General features: G+C 34.3%; 3 protein-coding genes and 1 non-coding gene across 4 annotated transcripts; 3 read left to right on the top strand and 1 right to left on the bottom strand.

Moving 5' to 3' along the window:
• Window positions 1-7,737: 7,737 nt before the first annotated feature.
• On the bottom strand, window positions 7,738-12,763 carry LOC126726994 (ubiquinol oxidase 4, chloroplastic/chromoplastic). The gene is made up of 9 exons (XM_050432437.1): window positions 12,454-12,763; window positions 11,839-12,040; window positions 11,066-11,159; window positions 10,450-10,565; window positions 9,842-9,950; window positions 9,358-9,426; window positions 8,970-9,041; window positions 8,841-8,888; window positions 7,738-8,356 (listed from the first exon to the last, which is right to left on the bottom strand). The coding sequence occupies exons 1-9, from the start codon at window positions 12,606-12,608 to the stop codon at window positions 8,133-8,135; spliced, it is 1,089 nt and encodes a 362-aa protein (XP_050288394.1). The 5' UTR covers window positions 12,609-12,763; the 3' UTR covers window positions 7,738-8,132.
• Window positions 12,764-15,528: 2,765 nt separating this feature from the next.
• Window positions 15,529-16,062, top strand: LOC126728672 (methyl-CpG-binding domain-containing protein 9-like). The gene is made up of 2 exons (XM_050434464.1): window positions 15,529-15,917; window positions 16,059-16,062. The coding sequence occupies exons 1-2, from the start codon at window positions 15,529-15,531 to the stop codon at window positions 16,060-16,062; spliced, it is 393 nt and encodes a 130-aa protein (XP_050290421.1).
• A 1,918-nt stretch (window positions 16,063-17,980) lies between these two features.
• On the top strand, window positions 17,981-21,998 carry LOC126726993 (uncharacterized). The gene is made up of 4 exons (XM_050432436.1): window positions 17,981-18,621; window positions 19,782-20,231; window positions 20,632-20,932; window positions 21,681-21,998. The coding sequence occupies exons 1-4, from the start codon at window positions 18,220-18,222 to the stop codon at window positions 21,815-21,817; spliced, it is 1,290 nt and encodes a 429-aa protein (XP_050288393.1). The 5' UTR covers window positions 17,981-18,219; the 3' UTR covers window positions 21,818-21,998.
• Window positions 21,999-22,486: 488 nt separating this feature from the next.
• TRNAD-GUC (transfer RNA aspartic acid (anticodon GUC)) lies at window positions 22,487-22,558 on the top strand. The gene has a single exon. It is a non-coding gene; the product is annotated as a tRNA-Asp (tRNA).
• Window positions 22,559-22,748: the final 190 nt, after the last annotated feature.

Below are 22,748 nucleotides of genomic sequence, written 5' to 3'. Positions count from 1 at the left end.
TGAAAGTTCAATCCCTAATAATGTCACACTTTGTGTGGAGAGTATGTCGCAATATCCTTACTATTAAGGATATTGTGTAAACATGTCTTGCAAGAGAGTTGCTATGAGGAGTTTAGTTTGAAATCTTGAGACATTAGGCCACTTTTTCTGGGGCTCTTAGTGAGCTAGGAAGGTGTGAAAGTGTTCTAACCTTACATTTCACTTCGGAACAGTCTAGATCTGAACCTTCATGGACATGTTGTGGTATTTGATAATGGCTGATTCCTATGTAAAGGATAAAATGGTCAGGTTTGTCACTATTGTGTGGGTAATGTGGTTCAATCCAATGAAATTTGACATGGAGGCAGTAAGATGAACGGCGTGGCTATAATATAGAAGGCAACTTAGTATTTGGAAGAGTATATGGCTGCAAAATGTGTCTCCCCGCAACCTCTTGTGGTGCGTGTAGTTAGTTGGGCCCCTCTACCAACAATGATGTATAAAATCAACGTTGATGGGGCTGTTTTCTCTACCCAAAAAGCAATCGGTGTGGGGGTCTTGATCCATGATGACAGTGGCCAAGTGATAGCAGCTTTAAGTTAGAAAATTTCTGCAATCACATATGAAGTTTATGTTTTCTAAACAGTTCTTGTTATGTTTATGTGTATGTTTATGATTATGAAGTTCTTGTCTCATTATTGTTTTCCAATCACATAGTTATTTATTTTCAACATATATATCACTCTAAGATTTTTCAAATATATAATAAAAATAAACTATATACTAGGGTAATTCAACTATCTTAATTTTATTTTCGGATAATCTTGCACAGCAATTCACAAGGACTAGTGCTAGCCTCTTTAGTGCTGCAACTTCCTTAGGAGTATAATGCAGTGAAAATTGAGTCTATGGCAGCAACCCGAGCAATGGAATTTGGCTTGGAAGTTGGTATAGATTGGGCTATTGTAGAAGGAGACTCAGAGATTGTGGTGAAGGCCTTGTTGAAGGGAGATGTTGATTTGACGGCCTATGGTTTGTTGATTAAGGATGCAGGTTCTTTTGCTCAATTTTATTTAAAATTGATGTACTCTCATACTGAGAGAGATGGTAACAAGGTAGCTCATAGGTTAGAGAGATTAGTAGTCAACATTCAAAATTGTGCTGTGTAGATGGAGGATGTTCCACCACAAATCTTACCTTTAATTCAGGTTGATATAGCCATTTTGAGTTAATAAAGTTTCATGGTCTTTCCCCTAAAATATATATATTTATTTATTTATTTATGCCTTACATTCAAAGTTTTCAAGTTAAAACAAATTCTTATAAATTTTTTTAAAACAAATTCAATACATGAAGATAATTCAACTTTATCTTGTTGCGTATATCTCATTTGTATTTCTATTAACAATGTTTTAGAATTTTTCGTATCAATACATTTTTCAAATTTTTTTTCTTAAGTTCCAAAATTTAATTTTTAATATAGTTTGTAGGGAGGTTAGGCCTAGGAGTTCATTATCTGTTTATATATTGGGCTCGTGGCCTAAACCGAGGACGAGAGAATGTTCGAGGAGGATAAATCTTTGTTAGAAGAGACTATGTTAGTAAATAAAGGAGTTAATTTTGGTCATAATGGCTTAAGAGGGTGGGTTGAGGATAAATGCATCCTCAGCTAGCCAAAGCCGAGGCCCGAATAGGTGGGTTGCCGTCCAGGGGGATGTTCCAGGAAGTTCTGCTGGCATGGATAAGCATTGCAAAAACAAAGTACAGACGAGAGTCTTAAAAAATCTAAGGAGAAAGCTATTGCTACCGCATTAATTGCTCTGCAACTAACTCTCTGGCCACATTAATGTGAAAGTGATACCTGAACAGTAGATACCAGCCTTACAGCTACTACAGAAGACTTATGGAAGGTGCTGATGGGACATGTATCAATGCCAGCCACCTGGCATGCACGTGGAGGACGAAGATGAAAGGAGAAGAGAGTATAAAAGAAAGAGGAGGCAATGGGAGAAGGGGATCCTCAGGTCGAGAAATCTAGAAAGAAACACTATAGCAACCGAGAACTAAACTTGTAATCAAACTTAAGAACAATATATAAGAACGGATATCCTCGGACTTTGTTGAGGACGTTTATCTTCATCATAAATCTGTCTATTTTCATTCCCTTGTCATTTGAATCTGCTTTGGTGTTGGTCTGATTCATTAAAGCCCAGTTTTCCAACCCACTCTCTATAAATTCATTGTTCTGGTATTTTTGGGCCTAAGTCCATCCACCTCGCTGGGCTAAAAACTCAAATTTGGTCCTTACATAGTTCTTATATGAAATTAAAAATCTATTAAATTTAAAATTTATTTCATAGTAAGTTGTTTAATAGTAAAGTTTAACAATTAGTAATTTATTTATTTTGAGTGTTCTTAAAACCGAATAAAAATGGTGTGGATTTTGGACACAAAAGAGATACTTGAAAAAGCTTTCATGAGTGTGTTTGTTTACATAGGTGGTCTAGTTCATTTCATAGTTAGTAGGAGTAAGAAATAATGGTTGTCGGAACTTTAGAGCACTAGTTTTTTTTTTTTTTTTTTTTTTAAAGCATTTGAACAACAAAATCAAGGAGTATTTGTACATGATTACATGTAATTTGGTATTTTGAGTATACATAAATATTGAAGAATAGGGTGAAGATTTTTAATACTTAAGGACATATTTAAAGGTGCTTTTGTTTGTGAATACATTTGGATAACTGAATAAACAATTTAGTTATTATTATTATTATAAATCATTTATGTTAATAAGTAGTTGGGTGAATTAAAATAATTGTTTGGTTCTTGTGAATTAAACAAATTTCAATTCTTAACAATATCAAAACAAATTTCGTTGTGTTCTAATCCTTGTTTGAACATTTGTTAATCACAATTTTTTTGAAAAAAATATAAGATAGGATAACATAAATTATTTGTAAATTACATAATAAATATTTAGAACATGTAGGGAAATGGATATATAAGGCCTAATAAACTTCAACCCAAATAGTAGATATAAGCCCACTACTAACTAACCCACTTTGAGAATAAGCCTCTCCAAGAGAATGAAGCCTCGAATCACAAACCAGGCATAGCGCCATCCTAGATCCAAATGCCAAGGACCCCATCTGAGGTGTAACCGAGCCTTTGAGGCAAAATTCTAGAAGGCTTGAGGTTCTCCGAGGAAGCTTTTTGAAGCTTCCTGATGATTTTACAGTAACCTCCGTATTAAAGAAGGTCACTAGCCTGGCACCAATGCATTTAATGCAAAATGACAATACTGTACAGTAAAAGAAGCCCCAAAAGTCTCCTTTTATGATGAAAATGTGAGGAAAGAAGAGCCCAATGGGACAAAAAGTTATCCAAGTGGCCACCTAGAGAAGAAGATAGAGCTAATATAAGGAAGGATAAGGGCAAAAAGAAAGGGAGACACAGGAGACATAGAAGACACAAGAGATAGGGTGAATTTTCCAGAAGATAAGAGTAGCTTTATTATTGAGAGAAACCTTTGTAACACAATCCATGATATGGAATGATAAGGATTGAGTTCTACATGATTTTTATGTAGTTGTTTCTTGTCCTCATTCAAATCTCCCATTGTGGATTAATATTAGCCATAATATAAATTAGTTGTGATCCTAACCTTACGCAATTACCACCACATCATAGCTGAGTGTTTCAGGACAAATAGAACACACGATTATTTATTGGGATAAAACCCTTTTTCGTCCCTACATTTTCACACGATTCCCACTTTGGTCCCTAACTTTTTTTTCCACTGATTTTAGTCCTTATCCTGGAAAACGCGTCTCGTTTTAGTCCCTGATGTTACATCAGAGACGGAAATTGCACAGTTGGCAAACGGAAAAAATTAAAAATATTAAATTAATGCCTACTGTGTCCACGTGGCTTTCCACGTCAGCCTCTAAATTAAAAAAAATTAATTTATTAATTTTAACTAAATAAAAAAAATTTAAAATAGAAATAAAAACCAAACCCAGCAAGAACAACAAATTTAAAACCTAGCAAGAACAAGATCAACAAAACACAAATCCAGCAAATTTAAAACCCAAAAAAATTAAATTCAAACCCATATTTCAAACCCCCACACCACAAAACACTCCGGAATCCACCATACCCACGACTACATCACACCCACACTGACATCAGAAGATCGGAAGCGTGTTCGTTTACCTGTCGTTGCAATTCAAGGACTTCCAATCGATTTTGAGCCGGAAGACCGGAACATCGCCACACTAGTTCTCGGTCTACCTTGACGCCGGTACAGGCAGAGTGGGAGGAGACAACGCGAGTCACCACCAGCGAAGACTGGTTCTTCCTTATGGTCTTGAAGCGATCGCGAGAACAACAGCGAGGACTGGTTCTTCCTCGTGTTCTTGAAGCGATATGGCGCGAGAGGCGGCGAAGAACGCAAAGCCGGAGAGAGCGGCGAAGAACACAGAGCCGGAGAGAGCTTCACGAAGACGAAGACGAAGAACAAGAACAAGAACAAGAACAAGAACAACAACGCTACGATTCTTCTTCTTCGATGAGTTTCATACAGAGAATGAGCAAGAAACCCAAACCCACCAAACTACAAAACGATTTCCATGACCAAAGATCCAAAACCCAAGACTCACGATCTCCACCATGAAAGCACCTCCATGCAAACCCACATCCCAAGCAAACACGAGCAAGAAGAAAGCAGCGTCGGCTAAGAGAGGAGATGGTTTTGTTGTCAGGTGAGGTTGATTTCATTTGGGTTTGATAGTTTTGAATCTGAGGTTGGAGGTGGTTTGGTTTCAACTCTAAGGTTTGGATCTGAGGTTTGTGTTTGGCTTCTCAGAAAGTATAAGAAAATTTGGGTTTTGAGTTTTGAGTTTGGGGGCCGAAAATCTGGATTTGATTTTTGTGTTTTATGTTTTGGTGGTGTGGGGGTTTGAATTTAATTTTTTGGGTTTTAAATTTGCTGGGTTTGTGTTTTGTTGATCTTGTTTTTGCTGAGTTTTAAATTTGTTGTTCTTGCTGGGTTTGGTTTTTATTTATGTTTTTAATTTTTTTATTTAGTTAGAATTAATAAATTAATTTTTTTTTTAAATTTAGAGGCTGACGTGGAAAGCCACGTGGACATAAGGTGTATTATTTTAATATTTTTAATTTTTTCCGTTTGTCAGCTATACAATTTCCATCTCTGATGTAACGTCAGAGACTAAAACGAGACACGCTTTTCAGGATAGGGAGTAAAAGTGGTGAAAAAAAAAAGTTAGGAACCAAAGTGAGAATCGTGTGAAAATGTAGGGACGAAAAAGGGTTTTATCCCTTATTTATTTTCTACATCCCCTTTAAGATTTTTGAAATTGCATACTAATAATAAACTATATGTTTGTAGACACGCCATTTTGGGGTCGAACACTTAGTCAATGATAAAGTTGTAATTTCAAGTCACTCAATGGCAAGAATATCATTTGGACCATTGAATGACCAAAAATTCCGTTTTAAGTCACAAAGATCACTATAGTGCCATGATGAACCTTTAAATTTACTTACTGGCCCCTCCTAAGAGTTTGGGAAAATTTTTCTCTAAATTTATTTTCAGCTTTCTCAAATTTGAAAATTGATTAAAAAAAAGTAACCCAAAAAAAATTTTGATACAAAGAATTGATAAAAAAAATTTAGCATATGAATAACATCTAGTAATGTTTTACCAAATTATGGCCATAAGAGACAAATTGAAAATTCCACCAGGCTTGGCATCCCTAAACTTGTAAGTTTTTTTTTTTTTTTTTTTTTTTTTTTTTTTTTTTTTTTTTTTTTTTTTTTTTTTTTTTTTTTTTTTGAGAAGGACTAAACTTATAGTTGAGGTGGATGTCTTGATGGTATTCACTTTGACATGGATAGCTCTCGAACTATCAATTATTCTTACATTTTACGTGTTATCATCTCTAATTATAGATAACTGATGAATAAATTCAACACAAGTAACCTAGTACATTCTCTCATGGAAAGCAACAATTGTAAGGAGACTTACTAGCCAAGAAAGGATTGCAGGTATCTGGTAACAATTCAACACGTGTAACCTAGAATATTCTCTCAGGGAAGGTAACAATTTTATGGACTTACTGGCCAAGAAATGATGTATTTTGGCCAGTGGCGTAGTTAGGATCTGACTTGAGGAGGGTACAAACACATGTACGCACGTGCAATCAAATATATTCATATAATATTTGAAATCCATTTGAAAAATAACATATTCATTATATTATATTTATTTATTAGGGATTTATTTACATGAATAATCCTTTTGAAATTTTAATTATAAAAATGTTAAAATTCTACTTATAGATGGAAAGGTTTTTAGTTGTTTTATAGATGTGCATAAAGTAAAAATTACAAAAATTTCTATTATTTTTGTAAAGCTATATGTTCTAGGTCTATTTATTTTAGCTTAACATGCCAACTTATTTTTCATCTTTACAAATGTATAATTTTTGTAAAGGCTCATTTTTTCTAAATACACCTATACTTTTACACAATTTATTTTTTTATACAAAATATAGCTCAATGAAAATAACCTGTAATAATGAAAAGCCCTACCTACATCAGGAGGGTTTTGGTTTAGGTTTAGGTTTAGGTTTAAAAAAACATCCTAGTTATTAAAAATTTATTTATATAATACAAGAAATTCATTTAAAAAGTCACCAAAGAAAAAGAGGAGAAAAATCAAACAATATTAGATTATAAGTCAGCTATGTGTCAAGGTATTTGTTTGCTTTGTTTTGTATTTTTTAGTAGAATTGGGCTATGTTAATATAGGATGGGCTATATTTTGAGATGGCATTAGTGGGCTATACTCCCAATCCTCCCATGAAATGAGAGTAGCTGGTTGTATTGTATAAAGTTTTATAACCTTTTCTTAAAAATAGTTCTATCTTTTTACCTCAAATGCGTCTTGGCCTAGTAATAAGTAAAATATTAATAGCTTTTTCCCTTGGCTCCGCCATTGATTTTGGGTAACCCTCTTTTTTTTTTTTTTTTTTTTTTTTTTTAAGTGTACAGAAAGCTTGACTTTTTTTTTTTTTGGGTTGTGAGCCAACTAATAACCATTCAGAAGGCTTAGTTATCGTTTCAAATGCATACAATATTACACTCACAATAGGTGGGCTTTATCCAACTGTGAGATTAGAGTCTATGCATCCAAAGTAATGATTGACACTTCCAGGTATTTTCAAAATAAATATCCGGTATTCAATATCAAATTATTAAATAATAAAATCAAATACTTTTTTTCAATGCAAGACTGTGGTATACCTCATACTATTTTGCATTTATGGCTATTCTATTTAATGCACCCATTAATAATTAATATTAATAATAAAAAGGCTAAATTTTGTGGTACTGATTGACAGATAAAAGAACCACAGCCGCATATATGAAAAATTATGCGCAATCATAAAGGTTAACTCTGATTTTTAAGGGACACTTTTTAAAAGGGTACTGATGCAACGTGTTCTTAATTAATTAATTTATTTTATGTGAACATGTTCCAAATTTAGTTTCGCTTTGAAGCTCAAATATGACAGAAAATTGGCCTTCTCACGAGATTTTATTTAGTTGGTTAGTTCAAAGTTCAGAACACACTTTTTGCAGCAAAATGCAGCGATGAATGCTTACCACCTGAACAAGGAAAATAATCAGCTTGTTATTGTTTCAATGTAAAATTAAACAAGGATTTATAACTTGATGTAATGGTTACATCCCTCTTATATAAAGGTGAACCCCATAAGCGTAAAACTCTCTTTGTAGTTCTTTTGTTCTGAGTTAATACATCTAGCCAAAAAAAAAAAAAATGTCGGTTTAATTTTACATTGATAAGCTTCCTCATCAGGCTGTGTCATCTAGGAAGCATTCTTGGAGTGGAGATGAATTTATGAGAGGAAGCAAAAGAGATGTGTCACAGATTATGATGAACCATAGCATGAATTTCTTCCTCAGCTCTATATAACGTGGGTAAAATATAAAAATAAAAGTAGAACAACCTTTCATTGAAGAGCCAAGACATCTATTAGATCTCTATTGATTGTCTATACGATTGTATCCCTATCCATGGATTGTAAGCTAATTTTCCATGCCTGTCATATTTCTTGATTTGCTGGAGGTGATGTGACAGATTTCTTTATGCAATCTACAATACCTTCACAATTGGCTTCATGAAGGACATTTTGAGAGTCATCTTCAGAGGCATCCTCTGGATATGAATGAGGAGACCGAAGGTTCCCACGAGTCTGACAGGCTTTCATCGTCTTACAATGTTCAGCTTCATCATCTCTAATGTTCAAAAACACGTCGTACAAATTCTCTGAAGAAAAGGAATGAAAATTAACAGAAGCAAAATAAATCTTTTGACTGGTATTCTTTTTCCTAGGTAAGATCGGTTTATGATCATGGGATCCTTTTGTATTAGATTAGAAGGGTTGTTGCACAAAATGTACTTCTAAGTAATTGCTCCATAAACAAAAAAGGAAAGAGGGGAATATATTGAGCAAATAGAACTTCAATAAATTTAAAAAATAAAAAATAAAATGGTTGGCCTTCCATCATGGTCTGCCTAACAAGCCAATCTTTTTTCCAAGAGAAGCAACCCACCCGCTGGAATGCAAAGCTGTCTCTACTCAATTGGCACAGGGGTATAACTGGAACCAAGGGTACATAAATGAAAGCACTAATACTATCAAAAAGTCAGCAAAGCAATGAAATTTGAGCTACTCATTTTGTGGTACCAAAAGACATAGTGGAGCAGGTAAATGAGTCATATTGAAAAACATCAAAGCTGATGACATTACCTATTTTAGGCCTTCGAGAATTGGGAGTTCTTGCCGTTTGAAATTCATCTGCATAGAATACGGAGGAAATGTCATAACCTAGGTAGTATCTTAGAAGATGGAACAAAAGCTTGTAAGATGAAAACTTACCAAACAAGTAGAAGTCACCTCCAGTGTAGTATTTTACAGCAACCTCAGGTGCAGGTAATTTTTTCAACTCCTCTACAAAGAAACAAAAAGAACAGACACCATAAGAATGATTGAGTCACATTTAGAAGTACAAGTTACTGTCATTCTAATAGGCCCCAGCGGCTTCTTTAGTCTTAGTGCGAGACCTGGAGAACTCAAGGAATCCTGAGTCAAATGGGGGCTGAGTGGTAGTACAAGGTGATTAGGCATCACACAACATATGGTCTGTATGTACCAAAACAAATATAATCTGATGCTATTGAAATTGACTTTTGAATCTATAATAGTTATGTGTGAGCGTGCAACCAAGCAAGATTAATATTTATTAACATTAAAACTCTCAACACACCTCCTTGGGCCTTGATAAATTTGTCGTAAGTTTCAAATGCATGGCCCTCTACACATTCAGAAAAGTGATCTGCACTAGTGACAAGTATACAAAAATCAGCATTTCAGATGAATAATAACATGCAGTGACCCTGTAGAAAAGTAGAAATTGAAAAATAAAGTTTTTTTTTTTTTTTTTCTTATTTATTAGTAAAAAATAAAGTTGAAAATTACAAGACAAATTCATTTCCTAGGAACAATACATAACAGTGACTACCAACAGAATTTAAGTTTTTATGAGCTCCAAGAGATAGCAGTATAATATTTAGAGTCATTTTGCTTGCTTTCAAGTTGAATTGAAAAATCAATTTATGGTCTCAGTTTGGTTGAAAATTGAAATACAACAAGAAGTCTTATAACCATTCAGAAAAGCGAAACCAGCAGGATTCTGGGAATAAAGAAGGTGCAAAATTATTATACAGTAAAACCAAGATGCGAGTACTTACATGCCATTCTAGGGCTTATAACATACATTAAGACTGTCATAATGTAGTAAGCGATTGCAATATGTTGAGCAAGAAACCGATCAATCCACCAAGCATTTCCCCCCAACTCCTGCAATCAGAAGTATGTAACCTTAAATATCAAGCAAATTACTTTCATATCTTTTAGGTGACTATATCTGCAAAATGGTTGGTCCAGTGGAAAAAAATGAAGCTACAAGAATTCTACAAGAAAATCTTTATTTTGTGTGTGTGTGTGTGTGTGTGTGTGTGCATGTTCATAGAAGAGCAGTGTCAAGCTAACCTGCAGTCCCCACCCCCTGCAGGGTGGGGAGCTGAGAGCCTCCATCACTTCTGATAAACATTCTTCACAATTGGTTAAGTTTTCTCATCAGTCTTTAGGTCATAAATTTAAAGTTTCTTAATCTTTCAGTTTTGGAAAGTTTAATGAACCATATCATAAATGAGAGCAAGATATGGTATTTTCAGGGAAAACTAAACAGAATCTAAATAATGGTGGAACCTTTTTACAGACTTTTCTTACTGAAGAACAAATATGGTGCTATATCAATTATAACAATGAGAAAGGAATTTTGAAGAAAGAATATTACTTCCATAATGAGCAAGTGATGCATCTCATTCCAACTCTCGGCAAAATGCACTTTTATGTAATCTGCTCTTCTCCACCAACCAAAACTCTCATACATGTGTAGAACAGACATAAAGGCTGCCATTGAAATATTTAGTCACAAAACAGAATTCAGAGATAGGATTCAAAGTGGTCTACAGTGTTCAAATATAGGTGCATAAGAAAGTATTTTTTTAGTAACTTACTGAAAACAAAGATTAAATCAACAAGTTCTGATGAAATTTTCTATGTTCCCATAAATGGATACAATGCATAATTGCTGCACGTTTGTGCGTGTGTAATAAGTTGAACGTACCTTTCATTGGAGCCTTCTTATTCACAAACTGATAATATATATGCCAAATGTATCATGTTTCTAGAGCATGATCAAGTTATAAAAGATGTACACAAGAATAGTTAACTTTTCTCCTAATGACAAGAATAGTTAACTTTGCCAAGCTCAGAAGGTATCTACAACATTTGTTCTTACAAATTTAAGAATGTTCATTCAAGCTCGTAAAACAGTTTCTAGCACTGGCTACAAAATCCCCAATTAAGGATTCAACAAGACAGAGAGTAGAAAACACTTTAACACTCACCAAAATAAGGAACTCTTGCAATAGTTTCCAGTACAAAGAACCTTGGATATTCTCGATCATGGTACAAGGTATCGAGTATCTTTATCACTGAGTCCTGGAATGATTGATAGAGTTAAATTATTATCAAAGGGTATGAACTTCTGCTATAGACACAGGCTCCTTAGCTGCTGAAGAGTTCTTGTGCAGCATAAAAAGCACAAAATAGTAATTACGAGAACTCCTCAGTTCTCCTGTGTCTTAATATAGAGTCATGGTAGGGGCAGCACTGATATAATAGAAACAAATTATGGGATTAAGGGTATCAACAACAGAGTTTTATCAGATTAAAATGAGACTAACATCGTAAATTTAAATATCTAAGATTCATCTCTATAAACATGAATAATTTATTGCTTGCCATATATAAAAATGTGTTAAGCAGCTCTAGTTTGAAACTAATACCATGTAGATGGGGGAAAAAAAAAAGACTCTTTGCATTTTTTTTTACCATAATATACACTGAAACACATTGATAATCTGAATTCAACTAATGAATCCAGTTTTAATGTGGTCCATTACAAAGAATGGGTCTGCTAAACATGAAACAATATTTCCTCAATATTAAGTCAATAGTTATCCCAATAATATTCAAGAATCAACCGAATGCTGAACAAAGAAGTAGGCACACACATTTCATAAAAACATAGCAACACGTAATTTCATATCACCATATCAACATTGGATCTACAGTTGGTTTGACAACATGAACAGAGCAAAAGGGAGATAAGCTGTACCGTGAGAAAGATATTCACGGATTGTTCGAACTTGATAGCCCATCTCTCCAATGCATCGGAAGATGAACTCTCTGGTGGTTCGTTATCGCCACCACTTCCTTTCCCTCCATCACCAGGAGAAGTCTTTGCCGGAAATGACTCCTCCACTACCACTTTCTCCTCATTTTCTTTCAAAACAGTTGCTCGGACCCGACATGACTTCCTAGATTGTCACAAACTCAAAGGAAATTAAACCACTCATCAAAATCTCTCCTTCCAACATTTATAACTGTAATAACAACCTAAAATTATCACAGATGATACAAAATTTGATATAAATTTGAACTAAAAAACTCAGTGATTAGACTAAGTTTAAGAACTAAATAGAGGAAAATTATAATAATATTGAACTAAATCAGCAATTGATGAAATTTTAACAATCTCACTCCCAAAACAACGAGTGCTTATATTCCATTCTTACATCTTTCTTAATCTTAACAAACTAAAAGTAACAAACAAGTTTCTAAATAAAAAAATTAAAAAAAAAAAGTAAAACCCATGTTTACAAACTGAAAAAGTTCCTTAATTTGACAGAGAAAAAAAAAAAAAAAAGGACCAAGAATTATTGTGACAAACCTGGAAATTGATGGAGCTTTGGAAAGAGGGTTGTAAAGGAAAGGGATTTGGGAGTAAAAGGAAGCTGAGTTATTGTGTTTGGAATCGTCTCTGTTGACTTTTAACGGCGAGGCTGAGGTTGTAAACGCCGTAGAAGACAACGTCGTTGTGATCATTTTGTTGTTGTTGATATTGTGTTTTGCAGAGGAATGAAGGAAGGAGAAGAAAAATGAGATTGAAATATGAGGAAAAAGTGTCAAATATCAAAACGCCAAGACGACGAAGATGAGCGGGGATTTTTTTACTTCTTCTTTGTTTTTCTAGAAGAGATTGTCGTTTTGTGAGTTTGGTAATTGGTAATGAGGGCGACTTTTGTTGGGGGGCTTGGGAGTTGGGGGCACATTCCTCGTTACTGCTTGCTGTACTGGAGAGACAATTCAAAGAGCCCAACTGGTTGTCGTTTTGGGGCATTACTACGTGGCCTGAATTTGCGCGGCACAAATTATTGGCACTTAGCAATATGTCGGCACTTTAACATTTTTACAACAAATTTTATAATATAAATTATTGTTGTTAGATAAAAATAGGATAAATATTATTTTAGCCTCTAAACTTTAACAAAAACTTATTTTTCATTCCTAAATGATATTGTTTAATAACTAAAAAAAATTTACAAAATGATATGATTGGTTAGTTTCATATCAATAACGTAAAAAACGAATTCCTAATTATTTTTTAATAATACTAAAGTTAGTACAATTTTTTTTTTTTTTAAAGGAAGTTAGTACAAATTTTATTACATATAATTCTTACAAATATAAATAATATCTTGTTACACTCCCTTGGAGCTACATCAAAGTAGCATTTTGGTTCAATCTGGTCCTTTCGGTCTTGCTTAGTCAACTTGGTCCGGTTAGGTCCATTCAATCCAATTTAGTCCACTTCTGTCCATTCATTCCACTCTTTAGTCCACTTCGGTCTAATTCATTCCATTTCGATCCATTCCTTCCACCTCGGTCCATTCAGTCTAATACAATCTATTTGGTCGACTTTGGTCCAATTTAGTCTATTTGGTAATATTAATCCACATCGGTCCACTTTGGTTCATTTAGTCCATTTTGGGCTAATGTTTTTGCAGATTGCATTTTTCAGTTTTAAGCTCAATTATTTTTTCTTAATTTTTGGGTTGAAAAATATGAAATTTTATTCTATTTGGGTCATACTCTTTAGTTTAGGGCTAAAAAATAAAACAAAATAGGTATTATAAATTAGAGATTTTTGGCCCTAAAATCATAAATGTAAGGACCAAGTTTGAACTTCTAGCCCAACATGTGGATGGACTTTGGCCCAAAAAGCCCAAACAATGAATTTGTAGAGAATGGGTTAGAAAAACTGGACTTCAGTTGATCTCACAATGAATAGGATAAGTTTGATGATAACAAAAGGAAATTAGACAACAGTAATATGAAGAAAATACGTCCTTGGCGAATTTCGAGGACACTAATTCTGATATATAGTTCTTGAGTTACGTTACAAGTTTGGTTATGGATTACTACAGTGTTTTCTCTCTCAATTTTCCCGATCTCTCTTCTTCTTGTTTTTCTCCCCCTCTTTATACTATCTTTTCTTTTCATAATCCCCTCCACGTGCTTGCTAGACCGTCGGTGTGGATACTTGTCCCATCAATAATACTGATAAGTCTTCATATAGTAGCTGTAAGGCTGAAATGCAATGTTCAGGTATCACCTCCACATTAATGCGGCCAGAGAGTTAGCTGGAGTGCATTTAATGCGGAGGTGGCAGTTTTCTCCTTAGATATTTAGGTCTTTCCCTTGCCTAATGCTTCTACAATGCTCATCAACACCAACTAGATTTTCTAGTGAGGTCACTCTGAGCAATAGACACCTTCTTCTGACCTCGGCAATGGTCGGCCGAGGGTGCCTTTATCCTCGGCCCCTTCGTTTGGGTCCTTTTGATCAGAACTATCCTCTATTTACTAACTCAGTCTTTTCTAACAGAGATGTTTCTTCTTCGGGCAATCTTCCATCCTTGGATTAAGCTTTAAACCAACTGTTGGACTCCTAAGCCCAATATCCCTACAATAAATATTCAAAAAAAATTACCTTAAAATTAAAGTTTCAATAATATATGCATTATACTTATATTTGGAAGAAAAAAGAAAAAAGAAAAAAAAATCTACAATTCTAAACTTATATGATAATTTAAGTTAATGTAACATGTTACATATGTTCTATGGAATGAGAGTGTACATTTCTTATTATTAAATTATGTTTTCCTCACACACACACACACACAAATTACAATATATGTTCCATTACATAAAAATATAAAATACTTTTAAATAATACATGCACTATTTAACTTACAAATTTTATATTATATTCTTACAAAATAATTATATTACATTTTTTCACGCATTCGGTAGATTTACAACTAGTAAAAAAAAGAAGCAAGAACTAGAAAGTACTTCAATAACTCCAAGGGATTGGTCTAATGATTTTCAAACCTCATGTAACTATGAGATGTAAAGTTTAAGTTTTTTAACTCACGCCTTCAAAGAAACTTGAAGGGACTATTCCCTATAATTACCTGGTGTGCGACTCAAATGAAATCAGTCAAAATATCCAAATATCGTGCATCAAAGAAACTATAAGACATGTAAGTCCAATTTAGAACTCAGATTGTCATATTTGAGTTACACCCTTTATTTGCAACATGTAGGGGTGTCAAAGAAAAAAAATGGTGGATTTGGGTGGGTTTGGGGTGGGCATAATTAGGTTGGGTATATAAAACTCATTTACCTATTAAAACCCATTTAATTAATTGCTTCTAACCCAAATTCAACCCAACCCAATTATTATGGGTAAACCCCAGCTTACCCAATTACCCAATTATCAAAATTATCAAAATGCCATTAAAGTGAAAATGACCATTTTAAAGCCTTAAAGCTGGAGGATCTGGTGGCGCTGATATAGACTGTCCGATCTGATAATCTGAGCTGTTGGATTTGATCATATCTGAATCTTGAAAGCCGAAGTGAGCAATGGTACGAGAGCCACATCGTGACTAGCCGACATGGAACTCGGAGCCAAGACTCGAATGATGGAACTCACCGATTCAAGCGACGAACTCAGTAGAGTTAGGGACGAGTCTAGGCATTTGGCGAAGGAGACTCGCTCCGGTATCAGAACCAGACTCGGCCTCGGAATCGATCTCAATGAGATCCCCTCACCTTCGCTCCACGAAACCCTACCCAATTCATTCGAAGTTGTCCGAAACTTCCACGACAAACCTCCGTTGCCGCTAGGAGGCCCTACGGAACTCCCTAGTGCAGAGAACGACGTCGGCGCCGGCAATATCAACCACGCGCGCTGCTCCTCTGGTGCTTGTGGTGCGTGCGGCAATGGCTGCGAGCGCGGCTTCCACATTGACTACGCCGGAGCGAGAGAGAAAGAGAGAGAAGTGTTAGTGTTTGGAAGCTGAGAAAATGAAGGAAAATGAAACATTGAGCTGTTTTTTTTTTTTTTTTTTTTTTTTTAATGGGAGGGTTGGGTTGAATTTGGATATATTGTTTTTAAATTAAATGGGGCTCAATGGGTTTTTAGTTAAAATCCAATAATCACTGGGTCTAATTGGGTTAATGTCCATTTAACCCAACTAATAATTGAGTGAGTTTGGGTTCAATTAGAGTGGGTAGGTTTGGGTAGGCAAATGGGTTTGGACTTACTTTGCTACCCCTAGCAATATAACAGACCAGTATCTTTTTTTTTTTTTTTTTTTTTGAGAATCCAAACAGACCAGTATCTAAGATGCAAACCTCTAATCAGTTTCAGGCCCCATTTATTTTTACCAATATCACTGCTTGAGCATGATTAAGATATTGGGTCTGTTTGTATAAGCTGTTACGAAACAGCGTTTTGAGTTTGGAATGAACATTTATAAAAAAGCTAACAAGAACTGCTGTTGCAAAATGACGTTTTGCATTTTAAAAAGGCACTTTTAGACTCTCAAATCGCCTAACTAAATGCACCCATCATAGGTAGAGTTGCTTGGCTTCACTGCTCTGTCACAGCTTATTTAACCATTCCAAACCTGTGATTTGGAGGCACCACACGTTCCATGTAACAAATTACATGGTTGACAGATTTGAGCGCAGATTATGGGGACGTTGAAATTTGAGTGGTAGATTTCTGTCACAAACAATTGCTTGTTAAAGGGCTCACATGCTACCTATGACTGTCTTACACCTTTTTTTTGAGAAGCATGACTATCTTACACCTATATATATTGTATCGTGTCCTTCTCAAAAAAAAAAAAATATATATATATATATATATATTTATTGTATCGTGCATTGACCTCCAAACTCGGAGTACATCTCAACTACTACAACAGAAAGTGTCAACACGACCCAGAAATGTCTATCGCTTTATTCGCTTTTACCTGAAATCCGCCACGAATCACAGCCTAATTGGTTCTTTGAATTCAGTCGCTCCAAGTGAGAATGGGGTTTAGTGCTTTTAAACATTTACTGCTTTCACGGGGTTTTTGTTTAGATAGAAACGTAAAAAGACAAGAAGACTAGTATTTCTTTAGTCAAGCATATGATCAAAGTAATTAAGGTTGCTTTTGGAAACATGAATTTGGATTTAGATTTGAATTTAAAATTACTAGATTTAAAATGACTTGATTTTAAATGTGACATGATATGGCTATTGGCAAATTGTGATTTAAAGACGCATATAGTAATATAATTCAAGATGAATATGAGAGAAGAGAGAAATTTGCATTAAAATCTTCTAATATTCTTGGAGTAACTCTATCCTATTAAAGTTTTTAAAATTCTTGTCTAGTGTGTTCGGATGGTAGAACTTGAGCATGTGACTTTGGATTAGTTATTAGAGTGATTAAAATCTAAATATCTTGTTTGGATAGTTTTAAAAGGTCAAGGATTTGGATTTGACAAATCCACTAAGGTTTAAAATAATTAGATTTTTCGTATAAAAAAAAAAATTAGATTTGAAATGATATCTAAAATCAATTGATTTAAAATCAAAACATTTCAAATCTATTCATTTAAAATTTAAATCCAAATCCAAATTCATGTTTCTAAACGCAGCCTTCATTTATTTTGAAATAAATAGGTTAGGCTTGGCCACGCTATCAACATTCATTTATACTAATATTAACTATTACTAATTTGTTTGATACTATTTATTTAAACTATTAAATATGTAAAATTTAGTGTGTTTCTTTTAAAATGAAGAGTTATTCACGAGTTCTAGAGAGGGTGTTTGATATGGTAGTTTGAGAATTATTGTTTAGAGTTTTTTTAAATAAGTGTGGATGAAAAAGTGTGTGTAACGTTGTTTAAAAAAAAAGGTGTGTATAATGTTGTTTAAAAGAAAAAATGTGTAATGTCGTTTAAAATGTGAGTTTTAACGGACTCACCAAACAGGCCCACAATCCAAGAAAACTAGTGTTACACGGAGCGATAGTGATGGCGAAAGTTTCTTTAATAATGGCATAAAAATGTTTTTGTGGCAAAAAATCAGGGAGTCTGGATTCATGGCCTCAGGGAATCCGTGCCACCTTTGGTTATGTCTATTTTGAGAGAGATAGAGACAGAGACAGTTGAAACTTGAAACTTGATGTATTATTTTCTTCATTTCTTTCCTACCTTTCTAGCTCCAACCTTCAAAATCACCACCTCTATATGTATTACTCTCAATTTCTGATCTTGGCTTTGACAAAATTTCCAAAACTATGGAAGATGAAAGAGAAACTTTCTTGTCAAAGAGCCCACAAGTTTCAGGCAACTTAGACAATGAAGGAGCTGAATTGAAGAGCCTTAGATTATGTCTCAAATGGGTGTGTTTAGATCAATCCAATCTCTGGAGGGCTAGTCTTTCATGGTCTATCTTCTTTCTATTAGCCATTGGTGTTCCAATCGGCTCACACTTTGCCCTTTCGTGCTCGAGTTGCGATGAAAACCATAGCCGGCCTTATCGTCTGGTAGTCCAAATTTCCCTTTCTGTATTCGCAATACTCTCATTCTTGTGTCTCTCTACTTGGTCAAATAAACATGGTTTAAGAAAGTTTCTCTTCCTTGATAAGTTAAGTGATGCCAGTGAGAAAGTCCAACATGGATATACAAAACAGCTCCAGGTAAAGCTTTGTTCTTCCTTTCTTTTCTTTCAAATATATTCAATATTTGAGTCTAAATATGCATGCATAGTTTGCTGTCTACATTTTTGTTAAAAGAAAATGACTTTGTAAAAAAATTTCAACCACCCTCATGAATCATAATCATATCAGGCTGTATTGCAAATATTTTTACAGAACTTTGTAGGAAATTCTTGTACAATGTTTTTTATTCATTAAAAAAAAAATGCCTTCCCCTGCTTCTCTATAGAGACAGAATGATCAGAAATTCAGAACCATGAAGTTCCTCCTACTTGGTGGTTCCTATTTGATTGCCAACAAGGCAAAATGGTTTCTTTTTCTATATTAGACTTGAGAAAAAGGAATAAGAAAAAGAAAGCCTTCTGAACCTAATTTCACAAGAACTATGAAAATACTATAAACTATAGAGATCCTTTATTAGATCAGATATTTGATTCTTACTTCTACTTTGGCATCCTAAAGCACCTAATACAGGTATTAGCAATATGATCTGTGAACCATTTCCCCAACCACAAGAGTGAAGACTGAAGAGTATACTTGTGATTTAAGGAAAAAATCTATACTATCACAATTGGCAATACACACAAATTTAATTAATTCAACAACAAAAAGTAGGTATCTTTACCAATTTGAAAAGCAACACAAAAGGTTAAGAAACAGGACATAGCTCTATGTCTTTTCGGATGATTTTAGAAAAAGGGAAGCAAACTTGTGACTCCAAACCCAAGCCACTTGTTTCTCTAATGAAAATAATTACACATAAAGCAAGTAATAATTGAAAAAAATTCAAACATGATTGTAAAATTAAAAAAAATAATTGAATATATTCAAACATGGTTGTTAGTCCCTATTTTTCTAGCTATTCACTATATCAATAATCATATGGAAGTCAATTGGGGCTACTGCTCAGATCACTTCACATGTTACAACTCATGGCAGTTTGATCATGTAAGAGTTATATTAGCCTAAGCTCAACCATGTCCAAGTGTGGGCTTAGGTCAATACGGACTATACAGTACTACTTCTAAGACTCCATACCTATATACATAGACCTCTCTCTATACTGTTTACTTGCTCATCAGTTCCCTTTTTAGTTTTTACACATCAGAATAATTAAAAATGTGACTTTCTTATTCCTGCAGAGGTCAATGAAGCTCCTCTTGATTTTTTTACTCCCCTGTTTTGTTTCTGTTTGTGCCTACAAAATATGGTGGTACGTCTCAGGTGGCACCAAACTTCCATATTATGTTAACATCTACATAAGTGACACAATTTTATGCACATTGGAGCTGTGTTCATGGCTCTACCGAACAGCAATATTCTTCCTTGTGTGCATTCTCTTCCGAGTTAGTTGCTATCTGCAAATACTTAGACTAGAAGACTTTGCTCAAGTTTTTCAGAAAGAAACTGAGGTGGGATCAATCTTAGTGGAACACTTCAAAATTAGAAGAAATCTCCGGATCATCAGCCACCGCTTCCGAGCATTCATTTTTTTGACTTTGGTTTTGGTCACAGCAAGTCAGTTCACTACTCTTCTAGATACAGTCCCATCCAGTGCTAATGTCAATATCTTCAAGGCTGGAGAACTTATAGTAAGCACTGTTTCCTTTACTTCTCCTATTGTAATACAATTTATATAGTTTAAAAGATTGCCTCTAAGGGTGTACTCAGGTGGTGGGTTCATTGGTTTGGGACGTGACGAAAACCCAAAAGTGTTAGATTTAATCCACTTTACTATCAGTCCATGAGGTTTCTGGGGTGCCTCATGGGCAGAGAATAAAATAGTCTAGCCAAAGGGCTTGCCCGACTGGGACACATAATTATGTCAAAAATAAGATATTAATCAAACTAAATTATGTCAGAAATGTACAAGGTGCCTAAATCATAAATTTTTCACCTAATTTCAAGTTTTATAAGATTCCTTGTAAGAAAACAATTTCCCTGTTTATTAATAATTTCAATTTTTTTTTTTTTTTACTTATAATTGTGCAGGTATGCTCTATTAGCCTGGTGACTGGGCTTTTCATATGCTTGCGCAGTGCCACAAAAATTACACACAAAGCGCAGTCCCTTACAAGTCTTGCTGCAAAGTGGCACGCCTGTGCCACAATAAACCCATTCGATAACACAGATGGTGAGACTCCAAGGGCTCGGATTACTTCAAGTCAAGTATTTTCTATGAATCATTATTGGGAATCAGATGATGAAGAGGATGGAGATGATGATTTGGACAATACCAAATTGGTGCCAATTTTTACGCATACAATCTCATTTCAGAAGAGACAAGCTCTAGGTTAGTGGATTTCATTTTCTTCTGAATATGAATTTTTGCCAAACAAATGTCTGACATATAGGATTTCATTTTTTATTTAGTTATTGAAAATCTGTTCATTTAATTTTATTTCGGAAAAAATTGTTTACTTATCAAGTTAGTCTTTCAATAACCCTATCATTATAATGGAGTGCCATATGTCTTTGTCAATGTTTTTAAAGAAATTCTTACGATTAAAAGGATCTTTTCAAATTCTAATACATTATGTCTCGGTTAGAACTTGGAAACACTAAAAACTATAAATTGAGTTACAAAACTCTTGGTAATAGTTCATAGAACTTAAGTTAGTTGATAAGCACTTTTTTTATTTTTTATTTTTCCTCTCCTTCTTTGGCTGAAACATGAAGGATAACAATTTTCCTAAAAGACATCTAAATGTCTAACACATGGTAAACAATATGTAGGACTGATTTTTGGTAATGACAACTAACTAGGTTTTGAGTTTTCAAAAATGACCTAAGATTTTAGAAAAACAAAAACAAGTAAGCACTTTTTGTTTTTGGGATAGATTCAATTGTTACAATGGGGAATGAGGGATCGAATACTTGATATCTCTATTAAAAACACCATGTATCAGTTGAGCTGTAAAACTCTTATGAGAAAAAAACAAATCCAAATAAGGGATGTAATAAACAACAATGTAGCATGATATTTTAGTAATGTTATACTATTTGGTGCTTATGAGTATGACAAAATGACTGCGTTGCAGTGACATATTTGGAGAACAACAAAGCAGGAATAACAGTGTTTGGATTCATGCTGGACAGAACTGGGCTTCGTTCCATTTTTCTGCTTGAACTAGCTCTTTTTCTCTGGCTGCTCAAGAAGACAATCGACGTATCTTAATCCTTTTCTTTCGTTCTTACTTTGTATGTTTTTTGTTTTTTGAAAACACAAGCACCCTCAAAGTTTATGACCCTCAAAGTTTATGTATATAATCTACTTTGGCAGCCAGTAAACTTTTCTGCATATGGTATGGATCCTAACTTTTTATTAATAAAAGTGTTTTCAAGTGTAGACTTTACAATTGGAAAGTGTAGTAGTGAAATTCTACGAGTCACAATTTTCTTTTGTTAATCACCAAAAACCAGGTATTAGACTCAGAACACACAGCATGCACAATAATAATGATATGATGATAATAGTGCAATAGTTTGAAATTTTTATAAACATGAAATGTTGAACTAAAGATCCAAGTAAATTGGGCTCCAAAGAAGAATACACATCAAATGGCCTTCATGAATATGGGTAATGCTTGTGCAAAAATTACCTAGCTAGGTAAAAACTGTCTGATTGCCAATCTTTTCAGACTTGCTGTGGTATTATCCAAACGGTTAAAACAAGAGAGCTCGAACGGGTCTAAGAATTCCAGCTCAGGACAGCCTGACAAGTGGCAACATTGTTATCAGCTACATTGATTGTAGTATTTGACAAAAATTGAAGAAAACTAAAATGATATTAAAATAATATCATTTCTGTTAAAATAATATTTATCGTTACACCCCTAACACAGAAGTCGTTGTAGTATAGTGGTGAGTATTCCCGCCTGTCACGCGGGTGACCCGGGTTCGATCCCCGGCAACGGCGATATTTTGTTTTTCCTTTTTCAAATTTCACTCGTTTAGTATAATATTTGTTTTTGATTCATGCGAATAAATTATGCGATAGTAAATTATTTTGAGCCTTTGACTTTTTAGTCGTTATAGTATAGACTGTATAGTGGGCAACTGTGCTATTTTTTTTTATTTTATCTCCAGACTCCATTTTATATATACAT

The sequence above is a fragment of the Quercus robur genome, chromosome 5 (genome assembly GCF_932294415.1).
Source record: "Quercus robur chromosome 5, dhQueRobu3.1, whole genome shotgun sequence".
In the NCBI taxonomy this organism is placed as follows: Eukaryota; Viridiplantae; Streptophyta; class Magnoliopsida; order Fagales; family Fagaceae; genus Quercus; species Quercus robur.
The sequence above is the reverse complement of the archived record's forward strand: the minus strand, read 5'-3'. Positions and strand labels throughout refer to the sequence as shown.